The sequence below is a fragment of the Odocoileus virginianus genome, unplaced genomic scaffold (assembly GCF_023699985.2).
Source record: "Odocoileus virginianus isolate 20LAN1187 ecotype Illinois unplaced genomic scaffold, Ovbor_1.2 Unplaced_Contig_3, whole genome shotgun sequence".
In the NCBI taxonomy this organism is placed as follows: domain Eukaryota; kingdom Metazoa; phylum Chordata; class Mammalia; order Artiodactyla; family Cervidae; genus Odocoileus; species Odocoileus virginianus.
In genome coordinates this window covers 3,273,331-3,295,375 of record NW_027224320.1, presented here as the reverse complement: position 1 = coordinate 3,295,375, position 22,045 = coordinate 3,273,331, and the positions used below count along the sequence as shown (strand labels likewise).

At 55.8% G+C, this 22,045-nt stretch overlaps 1 protein-coding gene across 2 annotated transcripts in view; it reads right to left on the bottom strand.

Moving 5' to 3' along the window:
* Positions 1-22,045, bottom strand: part of FGD5 (FYVE, RhoGEF and PH domain containing 5) — a 124,852-nt gene that overhangs the window by 10,597 nt on the left and 92,210 nt on the right. Inside the window, exons 6-17 of one of the 2 annotated variants that reach the window (XM_070463539.1) lie at positions 20,940-21,100; positions 20,541-20,697; positions 19,869-19,953; positions 18,156-18,206; positions 17,587-17,645; positions 11,645-11,716; positions 10,645-10,713; positions 6,376-6,459; positions 4,840-4,919; positions 3,495-3,594; positions 3,063-3,200; positions 1,339-1,468 (exon numbers count right to left, since the gene is read on the bottom strand). In XM_070463539.1, coding sequence (XP_070319640.1) covers positions 1,339-1,468; positions 3,063-3,200; positions 3,495-3,594; positions 4,840-4,919; positions 6,376-6,459; positions 10,645-10,713; positions 11,645-11,716; positions 17,587-17,645; positions 18,156-18,206; positions 19,869-19,953; positions 20,541-20,697; positions 20,940-21,100 — 1,186 coding nt within the window. Of the gene's footprint in view, positions 1-1,338; positions 1,469-3,062; positions 3,201-3,494; positions 3,595-4,839; positions 4,920-6,375; positions 6,460-10,644; positions 10,714-11,644; positions 11,717-17,586; positions 17,646-18,155; positions 18,207-19,868; positions 19,957-20,540; positions 20,698-20,939; positions 21,101-22,045 lie in introns of both variants that reach the window. The other variant, XM_020872525.2, reaches the window with a different exon arrangement.

The following is a 22,045-nucleotide window of genomic DNA, read 5'->3' as shown; positions in this document are numbered from 1 at the left end:
GACCCAGACACGTGACTGACACATGTCCCAGATACATGACCCAGATGCATGTCCCAGACAGGTGTGCCAGACATATGAACCCAGACAGACACATGACTCAGACACATGTCCCAGACACATGACCCAGACACATGGACCCAGACACGTGACTGACACATGTCCCAGATACATGTCCCTGACATATGAACCCAGAGAGACACATGACCTAGACACATGTCCCAGACACATCCCACATGACCCAGACACATGGACCCAGACACATGTCCCAGACGACCCAGACACATGACCCAGATGCATGTCCCAGACAGGTGTCCCAGACATATGAACCCAGACAGACACATGACTCGGACACATGGACCCAGACATGTGACTGACTCATGTCCCAGATACATGTCCCAGACACATGACCCAGACACACGGACCCAGACACGTGATCCAGACACATGGACCCAGACACGTGACTGACACATGTCCCAGATACATGTCCCTGACATATGAACCCAGACAGACACATACCCAGACACATGTCCCAGACACATAACCCAGACACGTGTCCCAGACACATGGACTTAAACACATGTCCCAGATACATGTCCCAGACATATGACCCAGACACATGTCCCAGACACATGGACCTAGACACATGTCCCAGACTTATGAACCCAGACAGACACATGACCCAGAAACGTGATCCAGACACATGACCCAGACACACAGACCCAGATATGTGACCCAGACATATGACCCAGACACGTAACCCAGACATGTGTCCCAGACACATGGACCCAGACACATGACCCAGACATATGAACCCAGAGACACATACCCAGACACGTCTCAGACATGTGTCCCAGACACATGGACTTAGACACATGTCCCAGACACATGACCCAGACACATGGACCCAGACATGTAACCCAGACACATGGACCTAGACACATGTCCCAGACATATGAACCCAGACACATGTCCCAGACATGTGAACCCAGACAGACACATGACCCAGACACATGACCCAGACATATGAACCCAGACACATACCCAGACACATGACCCAGACATGTGTCCCACATGACCCAGATACATGTCCCAGACACACAAACCAGACATGTGTCCCAGACACATGACCCAGACACATGTCCCAGACTCAGCTGCTCTGGAACCCTTCCTCTGGGGGCGCCTCTGGATTTTCTACAGAACCAACGGTGGGGGAGAAGGTGCCCCAGAAGGGGGTTTAAGCCCTGTCTCCTCCTGGAGGGCAGCATTTTGTCCGCAGCCCCCGGGGAAAGCGGCTGGGAGAAGCCATGTGGGGAAGAAGGGGACGGTGGTCTGCAGTACCTCTCATCAGGCCTGGGGCGTCCCCGCCCCTCTTCTTCAGCTCCCCGTAGCAGCCGTCACACACCTTGGCCATGCGGTCCTTGAGGTACTTCAGAGGGTACTTGTTCCGAGAGCAGTTCCGGCAGACGATCTGGGGGGACGGGGGCCCGCGGGTCACAGGGTCTTATCCCCCGGCCAAAGCAGAGGACCATGTCCGACCCCTCCGGCCCGCCCCCGCCTCCTTGGGGGCCCCGTGCTCCAAGCAGAGTTATTATGCTCCTCTGCAGGTGCTTCTGTTTTTCTTTTTAAAAATTATAGAAAATTATAAAATAGTATACAAGGAATTATAGAAGTGATTTCTTGTCTTATGCTTGTGCCCAGTCATGTCCAACTCTTTGCAACCCCATGGACTGCAGCCCGCCAGGCTCCTCTGTCCATGGGATTTTTCAGGCAAGAATACTGGAGTGGGTTGCCACTTCCTCCTCCAGGGGATCTTCCTGACCCAGGGATTGAACCCGCATCTCCTGTGTCTCCTGCATTGCAGGCGGATTCTTTATCCACTGAGCCATCCAGGAAGCCCAACAGAAGTGACATATAACATTACATTATTAATAGTTTCAGATATACAATGCAGTGATTCAATATATGTAATATAGTTGGCTCTCCATGGCTGTGGGTTCCACTTCCACAGATTCAACCCGTGGTGGATCGAAAAGATTTTTAAAAATTCCACAAAGTTTCAAAAGCAAAATGTGAATTTGTCATGTGCTGCCAACTATTTGCATGGAATTTTCACTGTATTTATAATGATTTACACAGCACTGGTAGCTCAGCTGGAAAAGAATCCGCCTGCAATGTGGGAGACCTGGGTTCTATACCTGGGTTGGGAAGATCCCCTGGAAAAGGGAACGCCTACCCACTCCAGTATTCCTTGCCTGGAGAATTCCATTGACAGAGGAACCTGGCAGGCTACAGTCCAGGAGGTCACAGAGAGTCAGACATGACTGAGAGATTCTCACTTTTCACACAGCACTTCCATTTTATTAGGTATTATAAGCGATCTAGAGATGATCTGAAGTATGCTAGAGGATGTATGTAGGTCAGGAGCAAACGTTACACCATTTTATTAAAGGATGTGAGCATCCTTGGATTATGGTATCCACGGGGACCCTAGGATCCTAGAATCAAGTCTCCCATGGATATTGAGGGATATCCTAGACACCACAATGTCTAGTTAGCATCCATCACCACACATAGTTTACAAGGTTTTTTTCCTGCAATAAGAACTTTAAAGGTCTACTCTCTTGGCAGCTTTCGCATATACAATACAGTTTTTAAAATTAATTAGTTTTTATTTAGCTGCACTGGGTCTTAGTTGTGGGATCTAGTTCCCTGACCAGAGACTGAATCCTGTCCTCTGCATGGGAGCATGGACTCTTAGCAAGAGGACCACCAGGGGTGTCTCTACAATACAGTTTTGCTGACTATTATTACCAAGCTGTAAGCTTTCTGTTTTCTGATGAGCCTGCGCCCTTAACCAAGACCGGCTGCTCTTCCTCCCGGGACAACAACCCCATCCGCTACCATTTACTTTGGGGAGCGCGGCGGTGGAGTGGAAGGGGTCTGGGGTTTGGAGCCCTGGTGGGAGGGCACGCCCCAGCCTGGGCCCAACCCGCAGCAGCTGCTGGACGTCCCCTCCGTCTGCCCAGGGTCCCCAGCCCCTTGCACACATCTCCGTGACTCACCTTGCCGCAGGCGTGGCAGTGGTGGCGCCTCAGGGTGAGGGAGAAATCGCAGCCGCAGTTCATGCACATCATGACGTGCGTGACGGGCACGAGGGTCGGGGGCCTCTCCCCCAGGCTGACCCCCAGCCTCTCCCGTATCTGGAGCAACGGAGTCAGGCAGGCAGCGGGGTCAGGAGACCAGCTGGGCCGGAGCCCCCCGGTCCTGTGGGGGGGTGTGTGTGTGTACGGGAGGAATGGGTTGTACTCCACTCTACAGCGGCCCCCCCCCAGCCTCCAGGGCGCCGACCGCGGTTAGAAACGGGGCAGGAGGTGCCAGGCTCTGGGCGGCACGGGGACCGCCCTGAGCCAGGCGCGGGGAGGACGCGGTGGTGCCCTGGTGGGAGGAGATGCCCGTCCTCGCGGGCGCGCGGGGGCGCAGGGAGGCCCGCTCACCTCCACGCTGTGCTGGAAGGCGGCCAGCGCCTGGGCCTTGTAGTCCTCGGGCAGGGCCCGGCTCACGCAGCTGTGCCACTCGTCCCTCTCTGCGCAGGAGCTGCGGGCACAAGCTGGAGTGAGCGAGGGTGCGCCCTCTCGGGGTGGACCACGTCCCGCGGCCCCCGCCGCGCCCCCCACCCCCAACACCTGAAACCCCGGCCCGGCCACCCGCAAGACTTGCACGGCGGCACGTCTGCTTCCAGGCGGGCGGCCCCAATTGTCAGGTGTCTCTGGGCCTGGCCTGTAATCGTGGGGACATCAAACACTCCTCCTCTAACTCCCAGGGCGGCCGCGGGGACTGGCTGACACGTGGCGGGTGGAGGACTCTGCTGATGGCACAGTCCTGTGCAGAAGCAAGGGTCCCACACTCCCGGAGGGTCCCACATTCCTGGAGGGGTGTGCAGACGGTGGGCAGAGCCAGGTACCACTTGGGGGGGCAGTGCACAGATGCTGGCCACGGTCACGATCCCGTTCTCCCTGCCTTCCTCCTCAGTTTCCCACAGGCCCTCCCAGTCATTCACTCATTCAGAGCGCAGACATCCCACCTTCCCCTCCAGGCCTGGCAGGGTCTCCTGAGAGGTGATGCCCCCCAGCAGCCGCCGGGTGGAAATTCTCATGGAGACCACTAGGTGTCGCTCTGACCCCGCCGCCGTGCCTAGAGCAGCTCCTGGCAGGAGCCCCGTTTCTGGTTTCTGAGCCCCCCCTGAGCCCCTATCCCAGCTCCAGCTGGTCTTGTCCTGGAAGAGGGTGGGGGGACTCTTTCTTTGCCAGAAACCAACAAAACCGGGACCCTGGGGCAGAGCCTGAGGGCCTGGGAAAAAATAGCCATCTCTGATAGAAAGGCCTCACCCCCACAAAAGTAAAAGGGAAAATAAATTGATGAATGCTCACCCCTGGTGTCCCTTTCATTCTCCAGACCTGGCAGCCTAAACACAGACTATTTTATGAGCTAAGGTGCGCCATGCACTTTTCACTGGCTTTAACCTTTCTTACTGCTGCAAAGACCCAATGATCCGTAGGGTTTTACACCAAGGAGATACTGTTATATTTAAGCAATGGGCTCTGGAAACCCCTGAGATTCTATGTAAAATTTTATGTGTATGCTCATGTTTTCTGGGGAGAGAAGCCATGGTTTTATCAGATTTGTCACATGACTGTCCAAAATCGGACAAAAAATAACAGAAGTCATTTACCCAAAAGAACACCAAAATAAAAATGACAACATATTCAGTGTCTGCGATTCCAAACTTTCCCACCTGAAAAATCTGCCCCCCCAACCCCCCTGTCCTTCCTCTCGTTGTACCTGGCAGATAGAGTCAGGCAGGACTCGGGAGTCTCGATCTTCAGGGCGTAGGGCACTTTCTCCATCACAGGGCGGCTGACCTGGAAAGCAGGAGCGGCCCCTCAGGATGGGCACGGGAGGGGTCCTGCCACCTCCCAGCTCTAAGCCTGAGCTTCCTCACTGCGAAGGGCAGACCTTTCTCACCTGGAAGATGGGGTGTGTGTCTGTGTGTGTGCACGTGTGTTTGTGTCTCTGCGTGTGTGCACAGTGGGAGCCCCACTGCTGACTCTGACTCTGGGGCCACCCGCTGACCCCCAGGAAGGCACCCTTCTCAGAGCCCACTGTGCAGTGGGCACCCTCCCACATGGCCGCTGTCGGACTCCTGAGCGGACGGACGCTTTGGTCCAGAAAAGGAAGACACCTCCCAGGTTAGCGAGGTCGCCCTTCTCCAGGTTGGGAGCCTCAAGGGGAGACAGCCCCCTGCAGGCCCCCTTCAGCTCTTCCTCCCTCCCAGTCCTCCGCCCTCCCAAGGGACAGTCCGCACGTACCCCATTCCCCACTTCAGTGCTCCCCTCTCTGACCCCGTCCCCATGATGGGCGGGAATTACCTTCCTAAAACTCCCTGCTCATCGAAAATCCCCATCAGCCCCAACCAGCCCCGTATCTGGGACCCCGGTCACACTGAGTGAGGTCACAGCTGACCCGGTCACCGTCCTGTCTCTCCAAGCTCATCCATGAGACTGTCCAGCTGAGCAGGCCTCTCTTAAGAAACAGCTGCCGCTTGAACAGGCATTTGCATGCTCGCGTACATTACTCACAGCAGCCAAAAGCTGGAGGCCACTCTAGTGTCCACGGATGGACGATGGGTACACAACATGTGGTCTAGCCTACACCCACGATGGAGCACTGTTCAGCCTTAAAAAGGAAGGAGATTCTGACACTTGCTACCGCATGGATGAACCCTGAGGCTGTCACGCTAAGGGAAGTAAGCCAGTCACAGAAGGACAAGCGTCGCCCAGGAGTCCACTTATGCGAGGTCCCTAGGGGTGCTGAGTTCATAGGGACAAAGAGTGGACTGGTAGTTGCCAACGCCTGGGGAAGGAGAGAGTGGGGATGAAAGCGTTTAAGGGCACAGAGCTCCAGACTGGAAAGATGAAGAGAGTGCTGCGGATGGCTGGTACAACGGTAGTGTAACAACATGAATGCACTCGACGTGAATGCCGTCCAGCTGTACGCTTAAAACATGGTTCCAACGGTAAATGTACATTACGTGTATTTCACCACGATCGACAAACGCCTGCTTGCTTCCTCTCTCTGCATTCTCCTCCCCCCAGGACCCCTTTCCTTGTCCCCCTTCTGCATTCATCCAAACATTACCCACTCCGGGCAGCCCTCCCTCACCCCCACTCTCCCGGAGCTCCCGACGACAGAATCCTAGGGCAACTCACAAGCCGGGGTCCTCCTCGTCCGCGGGCTGTGAGTTCCACGGGGGGGCTGTGTCTCCTCGTCCCCAGGGCCCCCGCCGCTGCCCCCAGGGCCCCCGCCCCCGGGTCTTACCTTCATGCTGGCCACCGCCAACGCGCTCTTCAGCCGGTACTTCCCGTCCTTCTGGGGGTACGTGTAAAGCAGCACATCGCTCATCTGGGGAGAGGGGACCCCGTCAGACATCTCTTGGGTCCAGAAAGCCCGTGCTGGGCGTGTCTGGGAGCGCCACCGAGCACAAGCATCTCGCATCCCCAGGGACCAGGGGAGCAAGGGCACTCTGGGCTGAAACAGGAGAGCCCTCCTCCACAATTTCACACGGACATGGACGAGCAAACGCACATATGCCCACAGCAAGTCCGGCACGGGGTGTCGGTATGAGGCTTATCCAACACTGCCCCAAAGGGAGACAACCCAAACATCTATCGGCGGGTGTCAGGACACGGCAATGGCGGTACATTCACAGCTCGGGGCCACAAAGCAACCAGCGAGCAGACGGACACGTGCCTGACGACAGGGCTCAACCTCCAACACACGCCAGCGAGAAGAAGCCGGACTGCGGAGTCCACGCTGCTTCACAACATGGATATGAAGCTCCAGAACAGCTAATCTGCACTGGTGGCAAAAAGGGCAGTGGGTGCCTGGGGGACAGTGAGGGGAGGTGCCCCGGGGAGCTTCCGGGGGGCTGGATATGCTCTGTATCTTGACCCAAGTGGTGGTCACATGACGATATGAGTTGTCGACAGACCCCGACATGTACACTCAAAACTGATACATTGAACCTTCTATCAAGTCAGCCTCTAACAAGCAGAGTTAAGGAAGGGAGGGAGGGAAGGGCAAGATTTTTGGGGACAGGGAGCCGGCGGGTCCTGTTCACTGCAAGTTAGACAGTCACGACCGACTCTCTGTGACCCCATGGACTGTAGCCCTGCCAGGCTCCTCTGTCCACGGGATTCTCCAGGCAAGAATACTGGAGTGGGTTGTCATTTCCTCCTCCAGGGGATCTTCCCCACCCAGGGATGGAACCCGGGTCTCTTGCATTGCAGGAAGATGTCTAGAGCCTTTACTGTCTACAGCCTCCAGGGAAGCCCGTTCACTGCTGCACCTCCAGCAACAGAGCTGATGCTCAATTAAGGTTTATTGAACGAACATCTGAAGCTTGCCGCCCCGACGCAGGGCAGACATGCAGAAACTTAAGGCACTCTGCTTTCAGAGAGAGTTTCTATGTGCGCAGCGTGAAGAGCCGATGGCGTCCTCCAGGTGGTGCTGTGGGCCGTCCGTCCCGACCTTGCTCTGCAGGAGCTGAGCGAGACAAGCTGTCTCGCTCCCTGGGGCCTCAGCCACCCCACCCGCCAAGTGGGGGACACCCCACCTCCACTTCACTACAAGCAGAGAGGGGGAGTGGCCCCGGGGAGGCCCCATGCGTGGGAACCAAAGGGGATCAGGAAGGTAGGGTCTGAAGGGGGAGAGGGAACTCAGGCTCCGCGCTGCTCTCCCCGCAGACCGCATCTGCAGAGGGGGCGGGATGGGCGAGTTTTCCTGCCACCGGCTACCCTGGCGCTTGTGGGACTGGCCTGGGCACTGAGCCGCGGTGTGGCCTCAGGCAAGCCCTCCCTCTCTCTGGGCCTCGCTGTCTGAACAGAGTTGGAACGGACCAGGGTCGGCAAACTGTTTCATAAAGGGCCAGATAGTCATGTACAGATGGGAGAGCTGGACCATAAAGAAGGCTGAACACTGAAGAGTTGATGCTTTCAAACTGTCTTGAGAGTCCCTTGGACTGCCAGGAGATCAAACCAGTCCATCCTAAAGGAAACCAACACTGAATATTCATTGGAAGGACTGATGCTGAAGCTGAAGCTCCAATACTTTGGCCACCTGATTCGAAGAACTGACTCATTGGAAAAGACCCTGATGCTGGGAAAGATTGAAGGCAGGAGGAGAAGGGGGTGACAGAGGATGAGATGGTTGGATGGCATCATCGACTCAATGGACATGAGTTTGAGCAAACTCTGGGAGATAGTGAAGGACAGGGAAGCCTGGCATGCTGCAGTCCATGGGGTCGCAAAGAGTCAGTCAGATTTCAGTCTTTGTAGGCCAGATGGTCTCTGCTTCAACTGCCTGACTCAGCTGTTGTGTCCCAAAAGCAGGCACCAGCGACACTCAAGGAAGAACACGTGAGGCTGCACTCCCAGAGGCCTCCCTGAACAAAACAGGCGGCCGGCCGACCCCCGGGCCAGAGGAAGCTTCCAAGCCCTGTCCAGTTCTGTTCTTCTAACACTGACGAGAACCGCTGGCCAGGCCAGGCGCTGGGCTGAGCCCCCGGTAGAGATGATCTCAATTCGGCCCCCACCGTCCCCTCAGGCAGGCAGAGGGGGAACCGAGCCACAGACGGGCTAGACCCCCCTCCCAGGTCTACAGAGCTCATCCGTGGAGGGGTCGGGATCAGGAGTGAGTGAAGGTGCCTCCAGGGTGGTGTGCTTGGGGGTGGCCACACCCTGCCCACCCCCGGGGAACCCACCCGTGTCACCACGGTGACCCCGCCTTTCCGAGGCTGCCCCTGGAGCCGCTGCTGCCATGGCAACGCCACTAGCACCCAGGGCTCTGTGAGTGGTCCAGGACCACACGGCCTCCCTGCACGGCAGCGCCAGACTGCCAGAGTGAGGGCTTCTCAGGGGAGGTGACAGGCGGTGGGGAGGACGAAGCAGGGGGAGAAGAGCCTCTGGACTCGGCTCCTCTGGTCTCTATACGGAGCCGAGTGACCGCCGAGGCCGGGCCAAGGCCCCGGGGCACAGGCCACAGAGGCTCAGCAAACCCTGGCGGCCGCCCGCGGACAAGATGCTTCCAGCCAGGCTCGCGATTCCCCTGCTCAGGACCGCGAGGCCAATCTGGAATTCAGACCCCTCCAGCTGGCAGGGTCTATCCGAGGTCCGTTGGAGACCACCCCACCCGCCGCCAGCCCTGCGAGCAAAAGCGCCCATCTGCTCCCGTGACTCCACCAGGCCAACAGAGGTTTTCCAGACACAGCGTGCTCCTCACGCCTCCACCCTTTGCTTCTGCTGTTCCTGCTCCTGAAAAGCCTTTCCTTCACCTGTCGGACAAAACTCCAATCCTTCCTTCCAAACTTAACGCGGGTACAGTTTTCCCCAGGAAAAAAAAAAACACACCAAACACTCAACATAGGGCAGAGCAGCCGGTGAACACTCAACAAACACCAGCTGCCACCATGCCATCCACCTTCCTATTCCCCGACTCTTCTGGGTCCCCCTCTTTCCTTCCAGACACCCCCCTGCCCTCGAGATTCTGCCCGAACTACTCTCATAGCTCAATCTTTACCCCGGACACTGCAGGCTGAGAGCAGAGAAGGGACTCTTAGCTATTGGGTTCCAGCACCCAGCAGACAGGAGGTGCTTCAACAGAGAGAACTCCTACCCACTGACTCACAGCCTCTCCACTTTTACTTTGCACACAATTCTGACAAAGTGTAAGGAGGCTGTAACGGCAAGCTCAACTGATAGACCAAAACTGACAGTGAACAGTGAAGGAGCAGAGGGAAAAATTACTTCTGGCAGAGAGAAGAACCTAACAGGCAAACCCCTTGGGGGTCTCAGGACTGGGGCCAAGAGCTGCCTACAGCTTGGCATCCACTGCCATCACTCAGTCGCTCAGTTGTGTCTGACTCTGCGACCCCAGGGACTGTAGCGCGCCGGGCCTCCCTGTCCATCACCGCCTCCCGGAGCCTGCTCAAACTCATGTCCATCGAGCTGGTGATGCCATCCAGCCGTCTCATCCTCTGCCGTCCCCTTCTCCTCCTGCCCTCAGTCTTTCCCAGCATCAGGGTCTTTTCCAGTGAGTTGGTACTCCCCCCACCCCCCAGGCCTGGACGTGCCCCAGTGGTCCAGACTGGGCCGGGAAACCATCCAGGACGTCCCTCTGGCCCGTCCTGCGCAGAGTGCAGACAGGGCCGGGCCCAGGTCAGAGCCCCGGCTTCCTTCGGGCCTCCGCCCCCGACCTGCTGGGAGGGCCGGCCAGGTCAACTCTTATTTCTGGGTCTCTGGTGGCTCCCATGTCGATAAGGCAGCTGAACAGTTACTCCCAGTTTAAGACCCTCCTGGTTTTAGGATGGGCACATGAATAATGACATTACATGTCGCAACATTCCCTTGAAATCAAGTAATCCACGAGGGAGAGGCTAGAAAGCCCTCCGCTTTCGGGGACGCCTGTCTCCTCTGGACAATCCTCGCCCTCGGCTCTGGTCTCCACGGCCTTCCTGCTGTCCTCGGGTAACGGCCCCCAAACGCTTCACAGAACCCGCAGTCCGGGCTTAACCAGGGGCTGGGTACTTACCAGAAACAGGTGCCGGGGGCGTCTGTTCTTCCCTGTTACCTTCATCAGCGTCCCTTCCTTCAGAAACTCCTGTGAGCAGAGAAGCAGACCCCGGTGGTCAGGCTGATACCCCCCGCTCTGTCCTGGAGAAGGCTGGGCGGAGGCCCTTCAGTGGGAAACCAATTGCGGTGCCTCCCGGAGCTCGGAAGAGTGGCTCATGGCAGACGCCCCTGCGCAGAAGCCGTGCTCCACGCGTGGTGGGGCAGCCCGGGAGAGAGGCGTCTGGCCGTTCAGGAGCACCCTCTTTGAACCACACCAACCCAGACGGCGTGCCAGCCCCAGAGTGGTCCCAGCAGTGACTCGGTCCCTAGTTTGCGGCCACGGGCGTCCAAGGAGAACAGAGCCTCTGAGACACCAGTTTGCTAAAGAGGCTGAAGACCTGCGAACAGTTGCTACAGCCCCCTCGATTCTGGAGGCTACAAACCGATGTCTAATACGTAGTCACTAAACTGAGGACTCCTGCCAAAACGCTAGATGGGATTTTACACCTAAGTATCATCTCTCCTTGGTTTCTTGTCCTTCATGGACTGGACTAGGTCATGAACACATTTTTTTTTACTGCTCTTGAGCTGAGTTTTGTGTTTTCCATTTGGAAGCTTAAAAGTGGGTAAATCTGTCTTTTAAAAAAATGTTGGGGTTCCTGAGAGATGGTTTCCCAGATTTCCCAGCAACTGGACTAAACTGAGGATGCCAGTGTCTCTTCTTCTGAGAGGCACATGGAACCCCAATGGCACTGCTTTTTAAAGGCCCCGAGAGCAGAAAGCCCTAGGGGAGACAGCCAGGGGCCTGCGGAGCCCAGCAGTGCCCTTGCCCTCCCGCCCTGCCCTCCCCCTGCCCCCCTCCCTCCCTGCCTACGGGCACCTGCGGCCAGGCCTGTCTGGGGCCAGCCCGGCTGAACAATGGGGCTTATCAGGGCCTCGCCCACCTGCCTGCCAGCGCCCTCCTCGATGGAAGCACTCACCCTTCCTGGCTGGAGGAGATCCCCTTGGCCCCGAACACTGTGCTCGATGTGGACCAGCTTCTGAAGGTTTTCCTGCGGGCGGGAGTGGGGCGAGAGGGAGATGGTCAGGGCCCCTCATCCCCTCTTTAAGGAGCAGCCCTGCTTCCACTGCGGAGGAGGAAACGCAGTCCTGGAGGGACTTGCTCCCAGTCCGACTTCCTGTCGCTGGTGGGACCGGGAGCAGAGCCTGGGTCCGGGGGATGCCACCTGTGTGGACTCCCGGCAATCTGCCTAGTCCCTGCGGGCCTGGGGTGTGACCCCGCCCTCTGTCTGCACGCTGTGGAGGTGGTCACTTGGCCTCAGTGTGCCGTCCGATATCCGTTTATCTGGGGGCCACTGCTCCTACTCTAGCCTGCGTCCCCCGTAACACCTGGAGCATCCAGATCGCAATAACCCACAAGGGACAGAAGCCTCAGGCCAGACTGGCTCTGTGGGCTTAAAGCCTTTGGTGGAGAGCTGGGTTACTGAGACAGAGTGACGGAGAAAACGCAGCCCCTGTGGAAGAAATGCTCTGGGCTCCCTGAAGAAACATGTGTGCCCAGGAGCTCACTAGGAATTCACAACATGTACTGGGTACTGGGCCCCTCCCCTGTCACAGTGGCCAGGAGTACTGGAAGGGCAGATGACCCTGAACCTCACGCAGGGTTGGGTTTAAGTCAACGAACACGGTGAAAACTGTGTGCAGACAAAATGCCTTGAAAAGGCCTCGACACTGTCCCCAGTTCAGTTTAGTCACTCAGTAGTGTCCGACTCTTTGAGACCCCACAGACTGTAGCACGCCAGGCTTCCCTGTCCTTCACCATCTCCCAGAGTTTGCACAAACTCATGCTTGAGTCGATGATACCACCCAACCATCTCATGCTCTGTCACTCCTTCTCCTCCTTCCTTCAATCTTTCCTAGCATCAGGCTCAGTTTAGGGCATAAAATCCTACCCATCAGAAAACGTGTACAAGTTATTCTACCTCTGGTTATGACTTAGGAGCTGCAAGGAAACAATGCCCCCACCCTAACAGGGAGAAAAAAAAAGAATCACATCATCTACAAAAGCAGAGTTCTGCTTATGTTTATTGGAGAGCTGGGGTCCCCAGGACCCCACCGAGGACACGAGATGAATGAGTTATCGCGCCTCTGGCAACACACAGGGAGGAGGTGGTCGGCATAAAGAAGGCTGAGAAGAAAGCAGCTAAAATGTCAATGGCTTCTTAAAGGTCAGGTGTGGGCTGCTGGGACGGTTTTAGAATGCAGGGAGCCCCACGGGGCACGTGGAACCCCTTGCAAGCTCTTTCCAGGAATTTCTGCCCGGTGCTTACAAGGAAGAGTGGGAGCAGAGAATCCCCTCTTGGTGCCGGAGGGGTGCAGGCTGCCAACTGTGGGGCTGGTACGAAACTCAGCCCACTTCCCCAGGGCCCCCTCTGCTATGAAAGCCTCCACCACGGCGGGAGGTGGGGCAACCCTCCCACTCCCAGGCCCTGGGGCAAAGAGCCCACGGCTTCCGAGGCCAGGGCAGAAGCAGCAAGAGGTACCGGTTCCAAGAAGAGGTGGGTGACCTCTCAGGTGCAGGATCACGTGCCAACACAAAGCAGAAACCTGCCCAAGACCCGCCACTGACACACAGCAGAGGCCGGCTGCCCGTGAAGGAGGGGCAGGGGCGCGGAGAGAGAGCCGGGCTCACAGGGCCTCCTTAAGACCGAGGCTTGTCCGCGGGAGCCGCGACCCACGAGCCCTGTGTACCAGGACGCAGTGGTCTAGGCCCGAGGAGGTGAAGGACGCAGAGACTGCAGAAAGCTGAAGACACAGCAGGGAAAGCCCCGGACCCTCGGGTCCCGCACAGAGCAAGTGACAGCAGCCACCTTCTGGGGGAAAGCCCCGGACCCTCGGGTCCCGCACAGCAGCAAGTGGCAGCAGCCACCTTCTGGGGGAGCATGCAGTCTGCGGGGTCTGAAGGTGACTGACGACAAAACCTAAAGCCAGCTCAACTGCTGACTGCACTGATTCAGTTCTCAGCCTTGACGTGACTGGCATGAGTAGAAAAAGAAACATGTCCACTTTTAAAGGTAGATGCTATTTCCCTCAGAGTCTACAGATCTTCTGCACATAGCTGCTGTTCAATCAGATACGGGAAACACACGAAGCAAGGAAGTACCCTAACCCACTGTCAAGACATAAAGTGTTCCAGAAAACCAGAACGTGAAGTGACACAGACGTTGGAGCCATCAGACAGGGACATCACAATAACTTTGATTAATTATGTTAAAGGAGCCACTGGAAAAGACAGACGGCATGCAAGAACAGAGGGGGTTTCAGGAGAGACGGAAACAGACAAGAGATGGAAACGTGAACAAGAAGAAACGTGTCATCAGAAATGAAGAGTTCCTGTGACAAGCTCGGCAGCAAATCGAACACAGCTCAGGAAAGAATGGATGAACTTGGGGAGGGCTTCCCTTGTGGCTCAGCTGGTAAAGAATCTGCCTGCCATGTGGGAGACCTGGGTTTGACCCCTGGGTTGGGAAGATCCCCTGGAGGAGGGCATGGCTACCCACTCCAGTATTCTGGCCTGGAGAATTCAACGGACTGTATAGTCCACGGGGTCACAAAGAGTCGGACAAGATTGAGCAACTTTCACTTTCTTTTCAAGCTGAGATTCACCACACTGAAACGAAAAGAGAAAATAAGAGTGCAGCGTGGGGGGCAGAGGAAAGAACAGAGCACCCAAGAAAATTTTCCAACATTAATGGATAAAAAGCACATCCAGGAAGCTTGAGAATCACAACAGGATAAATGCCACGACTTCTCCAAAACACACATATTTAGACATCATAGTCAAACTTCTTAAAGTCAAGGGTAAAGAGAAGATCTTGAAGGCAGCCAGTAAGAACAGGACCCATCACACAAAGAGGGTAAATATAAACACTGCAGCAGATTTCTTTTCTGAAACTAGGCAGGACATAAGACAGTGGAGTGGCATCTGTAGAGTACTGAAAGAAAGTTCTGGTCAACCCAGATTTCTATACCCAGGAAAAACATTTTTCAAAAAGGAAGATAAATTGGTCAATTAAAGAAATGGATGTTGGATGCTAGGAGCCATGTTTCCACTCTAACACTCCTCTTGGAGAGGAAATTTACCGAGAAGCCAGGGGAGGAGGCTGGAATGATCCACTTTGTAACAAGTGGAGTTGAAGACTCAGTAAGAACTCATATTTAGCTTAACACAGATGGCTATGTATAGAAACAGCTATACATATAGGTATATACACAGTATATACACATATATGTCTTTGCTCTGTAGCTGACAGAATCAGAAGAAATGATACCCCAGCAGCAGTGAACAAACTGTGCCCACATCCTGGTTTCTAATATCATTATCCAATTAAACAAACCAAGGCTCTCTGGAGAAATAGCTGATTCTAGGACTGGGGCAGGAAACATGCAACATGAAGCATCTGGAGCATCTCGTAGTGCCAAGAAGTAAGGAAGTGCTCAAAAAATAAGCAAAATAAAAATCTCCACCCAAACCCACATTGATGGGGGCATGTGAAAGGGACACAGGAACCAACTGGCCAGCTCCTAATGGCCAAAGCTGCGACAATGTGAGAAATAAATAATTTAGATATAAATTAATTTAGAACTAGTGAACACATTAATAAACAAGGGAGAAGAGGCCAATCTCCCGTGCAGAAGATTTCCAAATAATTTAGGTAGACACTCTTTCCTCAAGGGGAGGGAGCATAATTCCCCATTCCTTACATGTGGGCTGTGCACGGAGACTTTCCTCCAACCAGTATGGACCGGCAGGTGAGGGTGGAGCTTTACATGTAGAAATCCAACCAGCACAACCTTGACCAGGTAATCACGGTTCACATCAACAGTCATGCGTCATGTTGCCAGTGTGTGACCTTCATTTGATATTAACAAAGTAGTGTTTTCTGTGATCTTTTCCCTCCAAACTATAAACTATGCATGCATGCATGCTAAGTCACTTCAGTTGTGTCCGACTCTTTGCAACCCCATGGACTGTGGCCTGCCAGGCTCCTGTCCATGGGATTCTCCAGGCAAGAATACTGAAGTGGGTTGCCATTCCCTTCTCCAGGGGATCTTCCCAACCCAGGGATCGAACCTGCATCTCTTATGTCTCCTGCATTGGCAGGGGGTTCTTTACCACTAGTGCCACCTGGGAAGCCCAAACTATAAACTTAGTCTAATCATGACAGCTCAGCGTGGGGGGGAAGACGTGGCCCTTCCTGACCTGGTTTTTCTCTTTGGAAGAAGAGACATCCCCCCAACAGGATGTCTGGAGCCCCCCAGTCCATCTGCTGCTATATCTGTTACATGTACTCCAAAGCGCCTCGGTATTTTGACTGCTGCTGCTGCTGCTAAGTCACGTCAGTCGTGTCCGACTCTGTGCGACCCCATAGACGGCAGCCCACCAGGCTCCGCCATCCCTGGGATTCTCCAGGCAAGAACACTGGAGTGGGTTGCCGTTTCCTTCTCCAGTATTTTGGCTACATTGAGGGAAATCTCACTGTCTACACAAAATGCCAAAGAGCAGGGAAACCCCGGACGGTGGGGGGTGGGGGTGGGGTGGGGGGAGGGACCGATGACCCACCAGATGTCCCACCCCGCTGACTTCAGCCTCCAAGCTTGCAGACTCCTCCATCAGCTACCCTGACCTCTCCCCCCAAACTCTTTTCCAGCTGCGCCTGCACTGGTCCCATCCTCCAGCCTCGCTGGGTGACCCAGCGCTCTGACACACCAACACTCTCCCGTCTTCACACCTGTATCCAGGCACTCCTCCGGGGTCACCTTGGCCCCTCTGCCTTCGTGGCATGCGTACAGTCCTCCCTGTAGGGGCACCTCCTGTATCATCGTGTCTCAGCATCCCCAGGGGAGAGATGAAACCTTACTCTGAAACTTCTCATGATGTTTATCATGATGCTTCGTGTCCATGTGTTGAATGCTCTGCTAAGTGGTGATTTCCTCAAGGGCCAGGACTCATGGTTTTATCTTTGTATCTCCAGATCCCAACCCAAGACCTGACATACAGCAGGGGTCCAAGAGATGTTACTTCCCTTCCCCTTTTCCTACCTGTGAATGACTCGCTATAAGGATGCTCTGTGCATCTGTCACAGCAAAGCCGAGCAACAGCTTGGCACACATACCACCATCACTCCCACCTCTGCCTGTGTCAGACATCACTAATCGATCACTGAACTTTACCCACCGAGCCAGGACTCAGCTTCAGAATCATTCCCAACACACAGCTCTAGCTTATTTACAGTGTAAAGGAGCAGAAAAAAAATGTAGACACCACTAACCATGGAAACCACTGGAACAGAGTTGGGAGGTGGGATAAAGCTGACCATCCCAGACAGACACCCAGTAAAGATCTGATCAGTGTCTCCCGAATGAAGCTACACACCGTCAGAATCAGGAGTGTGCCCAGAGCTCACGTGGTCCTATGCATGAGCAGCTCTCAAACTTTCGTGGGCCAGACATTTACCTGGGGTGCTTGTTAAAACTGCCTATCTCTGAACCCTACCCCAGAAATTCCAGCTGGCAAGATTGGAAGGCATGTCCAGGAATCTGTAGTTTACAGAGCACTCCAGGTGCTGTTGTAGATGCTCTCAGACCAGGGTCTGGATGCTACTTATCCGGTCTGTGCAAGTCTGCAGCCCTCCTCACTGTTCAAATAAACAGGGAGCTGCAGACTCAGACAGCGACACACAGGACCTGAAGTCACAGCAAGTGTCAGGGCCAGAAACCACGGCTCTTGGCAGGGTCCCGTGAGACACACGATGGCCTGCGTCCCCCCACCAAGAAGCGGGGGCATCACAAGGCAGTCCTGGGCAGGGTGGAGGGGCCCCTGGCACCTGCACCCACAGAAGGTGCCCGGGGCCAGACTTACTCCTTGCTCCATGCTGTCGTTGGCACGGTCTGTGACCTTGGAGATGAGGGTCAGAGCACCTGTGGAGAGAAGCAGAGAGCACTGGACCTCCTGGGCAGCGCCGGGCTAGCCGCCACCTGCTTGCCTCCTGCCCCGGAGGTCCCCCTGCAGGGCTGCGCAAGGGGGTAGCGCCAATCCTTCCCACGGCTGGGTGAGGGCACTGGCCCAACCCCAGCTTGGCCGCTACTGCCTAAGTGCCCTTGAGAGCAGTGTGACTCCTCCATGCCTCAGTTTCCCTGGCTGCACATGGAGCGTGTCAACATAGAGACTGCCCTGGCAAGTTATGCAGTGATGGCCACACAGAATGGGGAGGGAATCAGGAGTCTAGGGGGTTTTTTAGAGCCGGCGCCCCCTCCTATCACCAAACTCTGGTCACCGCCTCTGATTGGATGTTAGCCCGCCCCCCGGGGAGTCCCCACGGTGGAGGCGAAGGAGGTGTCACTCAACAGGCCGGGAACTGGGGTGGAGTCCAGAGCCGGGGGACGGGGGGCCCGAAGCTCCGCTTCCTCGGGGTTCACGCGCAGACTCACCCTGCGTGTCATCATACTCCGCCGAGTCTGGGCAAAGGTTATTTAAATAGTCTGCGAACAGAACAAGAGCTGGGAGTCAGTTTGCCCTGGTGAGGCCTGCCCTCGGGGCCCACAGCAGGAGACCCTCCATCTCCAGGGACGGAGGAAGACTTCCAGAAGGACGAGGGGAACCGCCTCTCTCCAGTCAGCCCGACCGTAGGAACACACTGGGACCGGCACGAAGCCGGGCCCTCAGCATCACCACCGGTGAGGCGCCCGCCACGGCTGGTCGTTCATTCATTCATTCATCCATAGACGCTGATTGAGCGCCTGCTTTGTGCCTGCTGCCGTGCGAGGCCGGGAGAGTCACACAGTCTGCTGAGGGGGACAAAGATGTGACCCCCACCCGGTAGAGTGTGACGTGCGAGACCCCTGAACACATTCACACCCACAACTGCTCGACACAAGCTGGTCTCACTCGAGCGACCTGTCCACGCCACTCGCTCACTCGGGCAGGGTCGGCATTCTTGTACTTATTAAACGTGCCACGTCTGCTCAGACCCCAGGACCTCTGCACTCACAGCTTCTTCCACTTGGTACGCTCTCCTTTCGGACGGCTCGTGTCCTCACTTCACTGAGATCGCTGTTCAACGTTACCTCCTCGGACAAATCTTATATGAGGCCTGGATCTAATACAGCAGGCTGTTCCCCTGAGTATACTTAATCTGCCTTCAGTTTCCTCAGAGCTCTTACCATGGACATAATATATACTCTTAATTCCTTGCTAGCTTGTTTGAGTATAAGCTCATAGTGTCACAGACTCTGGCTGTTTAATTCACTTCTGCCTCCTCAGTTTCTAGCACAGAGTCCACTACACAGTAGGTGCTGAATAAATGCTGGCTGAATTAGATGAACAAACCCTCCATCTCCTGGCCTGAATGTCTTTTCTTACAGCTTGATCGCTTTCTGGAGTTACGCGCATATGTCTACGGGTGCAGTTCCATTTCTCCCAGAGCATCAGCTCCTGGGCCAGGGGCTCTCTGTCCACTTGGGGGGCAGTTGCTCAGGACAGAGGTCAGGGTGTTTCTGGCAGGCAGAGGTCGGGGAGGGGATGACATTCCCAGGGGACAGCTGGTAGAGGAGGAAGCAAAGAGGACCTGGGGCTGAGACCCAAGAACACTGACATTCCTGGAGTCACCAGGAGGAGAGTGAAGGGTCAAAGAGGTCGGAAGGAGGCGGGGAGAGCGTGTATCACAGAAGCCCAGGAGGAAAGGGCTTCGAGAAGCAGGAAGTGGTCAGTGACAAAGCCACAGAGAGGGCCAGCAGGTCCGAGGGGAAAACATCCGCTGACTCAGGAGGGCGCTGGCGATAAGAACAGATTTAGGGAAACGAGACCCACAGAAGCCAGGGAGGAAATGCAGATCAGGGCAAGATGCGAGTTGCTGTGTGTTTGGCTGGGAGAGGCTGCAGCGAGACGCAGCAGCCGGGCACTCAAGCAAGTTTCCATGTGGCCGCGGGGGTCCGGAGCTCAGCGGGAAGAAGGGGGTGGGCCGGGCGCCTGGCACCTTCACAGGGGCGGGGGGCAGGACTGAGGGACCCTCCCCACCCCTTCCAGCCACAGTGGGAGGCAAGGTCGCCATCATGCACACCTGGCCGGTCTCCCCCGCCGCTCTGCAGGTGCCTCCCCTCCCCTCTCCCCACCGGGCCCCTGCACCTGCCCTCCCGAGGGCCCACCTGTGAGGAGCACTTGATACTGGAACAGGCGCCGCACCACCCGCAGCAGCTGGTGCTTCACGTTCTGGCCGCCTCCCTGCTGACTCTGCTGCTCCCAAGAGACCAGAACAACAAAACTCCATCAGGGACCCCTGCCCCCGGCTCCGGGCTCACGGCATTCCACGTGAGCCCAGCCACACATGTCCCAGCCGGGCCTTCTCCTGGCCGGGCCGAGCCATCTCCCAAACCAGGGTCCCCTCCTCCAGGAAGTCCTCTCAGATTAGCTCTGTCCCACTCTGGCGGCTCATTCCTTCAGGCTCACACACTGCTACACTCAGCAATAGTCTCTCCCAGCCCCCGTGAGCGGTAGAGAAAAGTCCACGAAGCTAGCAGGTTACTGGATCCTCAGCTGGTGGCCATTTGTTGCTCACTCCAAAGGCTTTAGGGCCCCGACTTGCTTTGTGTTCCTCTCCCGGGACAGAACAGCTGCTAAAACCCTCCCCGTGGCTGGTGCTCTCGGAGTTGTCAGTGGTGGCCCAAGGCAGGATATTCTGGCTTTTCCTTTCTGCTGGGTCACCCTCTCTTCCCCACCCACCCAGGTCTGACCTTCCCCTGATTGGCATGAAGCCGTTCCATGCCCGCCTCCACCCCTACATTCTGAGAGCGGGTTCCTGGGAAGACCAAGGGACCCACCTCAAACTCTCGGACGGCCGCTGCCAGCCGCGGGGCGTGGAGGCAGTTCTCACTGAGCAGACTCAGGTACCTGTCGAACTGCAGGATGTGAGCGGCGTGGTGCTCAAACTCCTGCTCCCGGGCCAGGAAGACGTCAGCCACCTTCTGTTGGCCTTCCCTGCAGTCAAGGAGAGGGGAATGGGACCCCAAGAACTCAGCCTCGTGGCCCCCGTGACGGTGAGGATCCCAGGTGGTGGACCCTGGGTGGACTCTCCCGCGGCGGGCGAGGGACCAGACACCCCCGTGTCTCTGCTCTCCCGCCCGTCGGATGGAGACCCCGCTTCAGGTGTGGGGGGGTACCCGCCCCCTCCAGCATTCCCTGTGGCAACGGGGTGGGGGCGGGGGCGCGGGGCCGCTCACCATTGTGCCAGCCTCTCCTCCAGCTCCTCCAGGATCCCCTGGTGAAGGTCGCGGATGGCCGGGAGCTCACTCAGGCCACGTCGCAGCTCCTCCCGGGCCACCGGGTCCTTGCCCTCGTAGTCCGTCTCATCCAAGGCCCTCACGACCGCTCCGTGGAAATCCTGAAACCCGGAGAGGCCTGTTACTGATGCGCACGCCCACAGGGCTGATTGAACCCAGGCCCCCTGGCAACCGGCTCACGGCTCTGGAGTCCTGACTCCGTGCTGACTCCAGGGACCTCCTGCCACGGTCTCAGACCCTGTGAACCAGGGGTGACAGCATACTCCTGGTGATCACAGGTAACGGATGCCCAAGGAGCACCCACAAGCTCCTGGCATGGAGCAGGTCTAAGGCTTGTTCATTCCTCCCCTTCCTTCTGGGAACTTGGGTGTACCCTGTTCTTTTACGAAACGGGTAAGAAGTGGGGTAATTCCTTCTCTGAAGAAATATTATGCAGCTCTTGCTTTACAATTATCCATCTTTAAAGATGTTCATGGGCTGCTCTTTCACAACAAAGTCTAAAGAAACCACAGGCATCCGCTCCCGGGTGTAAAAACAGTGAAGATGGTGACTATGTAGAAACCTCCACACGTAAGGCTAAGAAATCAAGAAAAAGCTGCCTTCCCACCACAACACAGCTGTGTGAAAAATGAACAAAGGAAAAAGCTGAAAGGAAATGGGATGAAATATCAACAGAAATAGTGTTGGGGGTATGGAATTAGGAATCGATTATTTTCCCTCTTCTTGTCTGTTTTCTAAAATGTCTGTGAAACGATTAGGTACTTTAAAAATTAAATTTAATGAACACTAACATTATAAAGAATCTAAGACTTCTTTCTCACAACAAAAATATCTGATCCTCAAATACACACGTCCTTACATGAGGCTCAGCACTGCAGAGTTATAAATACACGGAATATCCTGAAGCCACCTTGAATCATGAAGCAACGAACATCAGGTGAACCTCAGCATCAAAAGTCATGGTCCGGCCATGCAGTTTTTGTTCAGTTGCTAAGCCACGTCTGACTCTTTGCGACCCTATGGACCGTAGCCCAGGAATCCTCTGT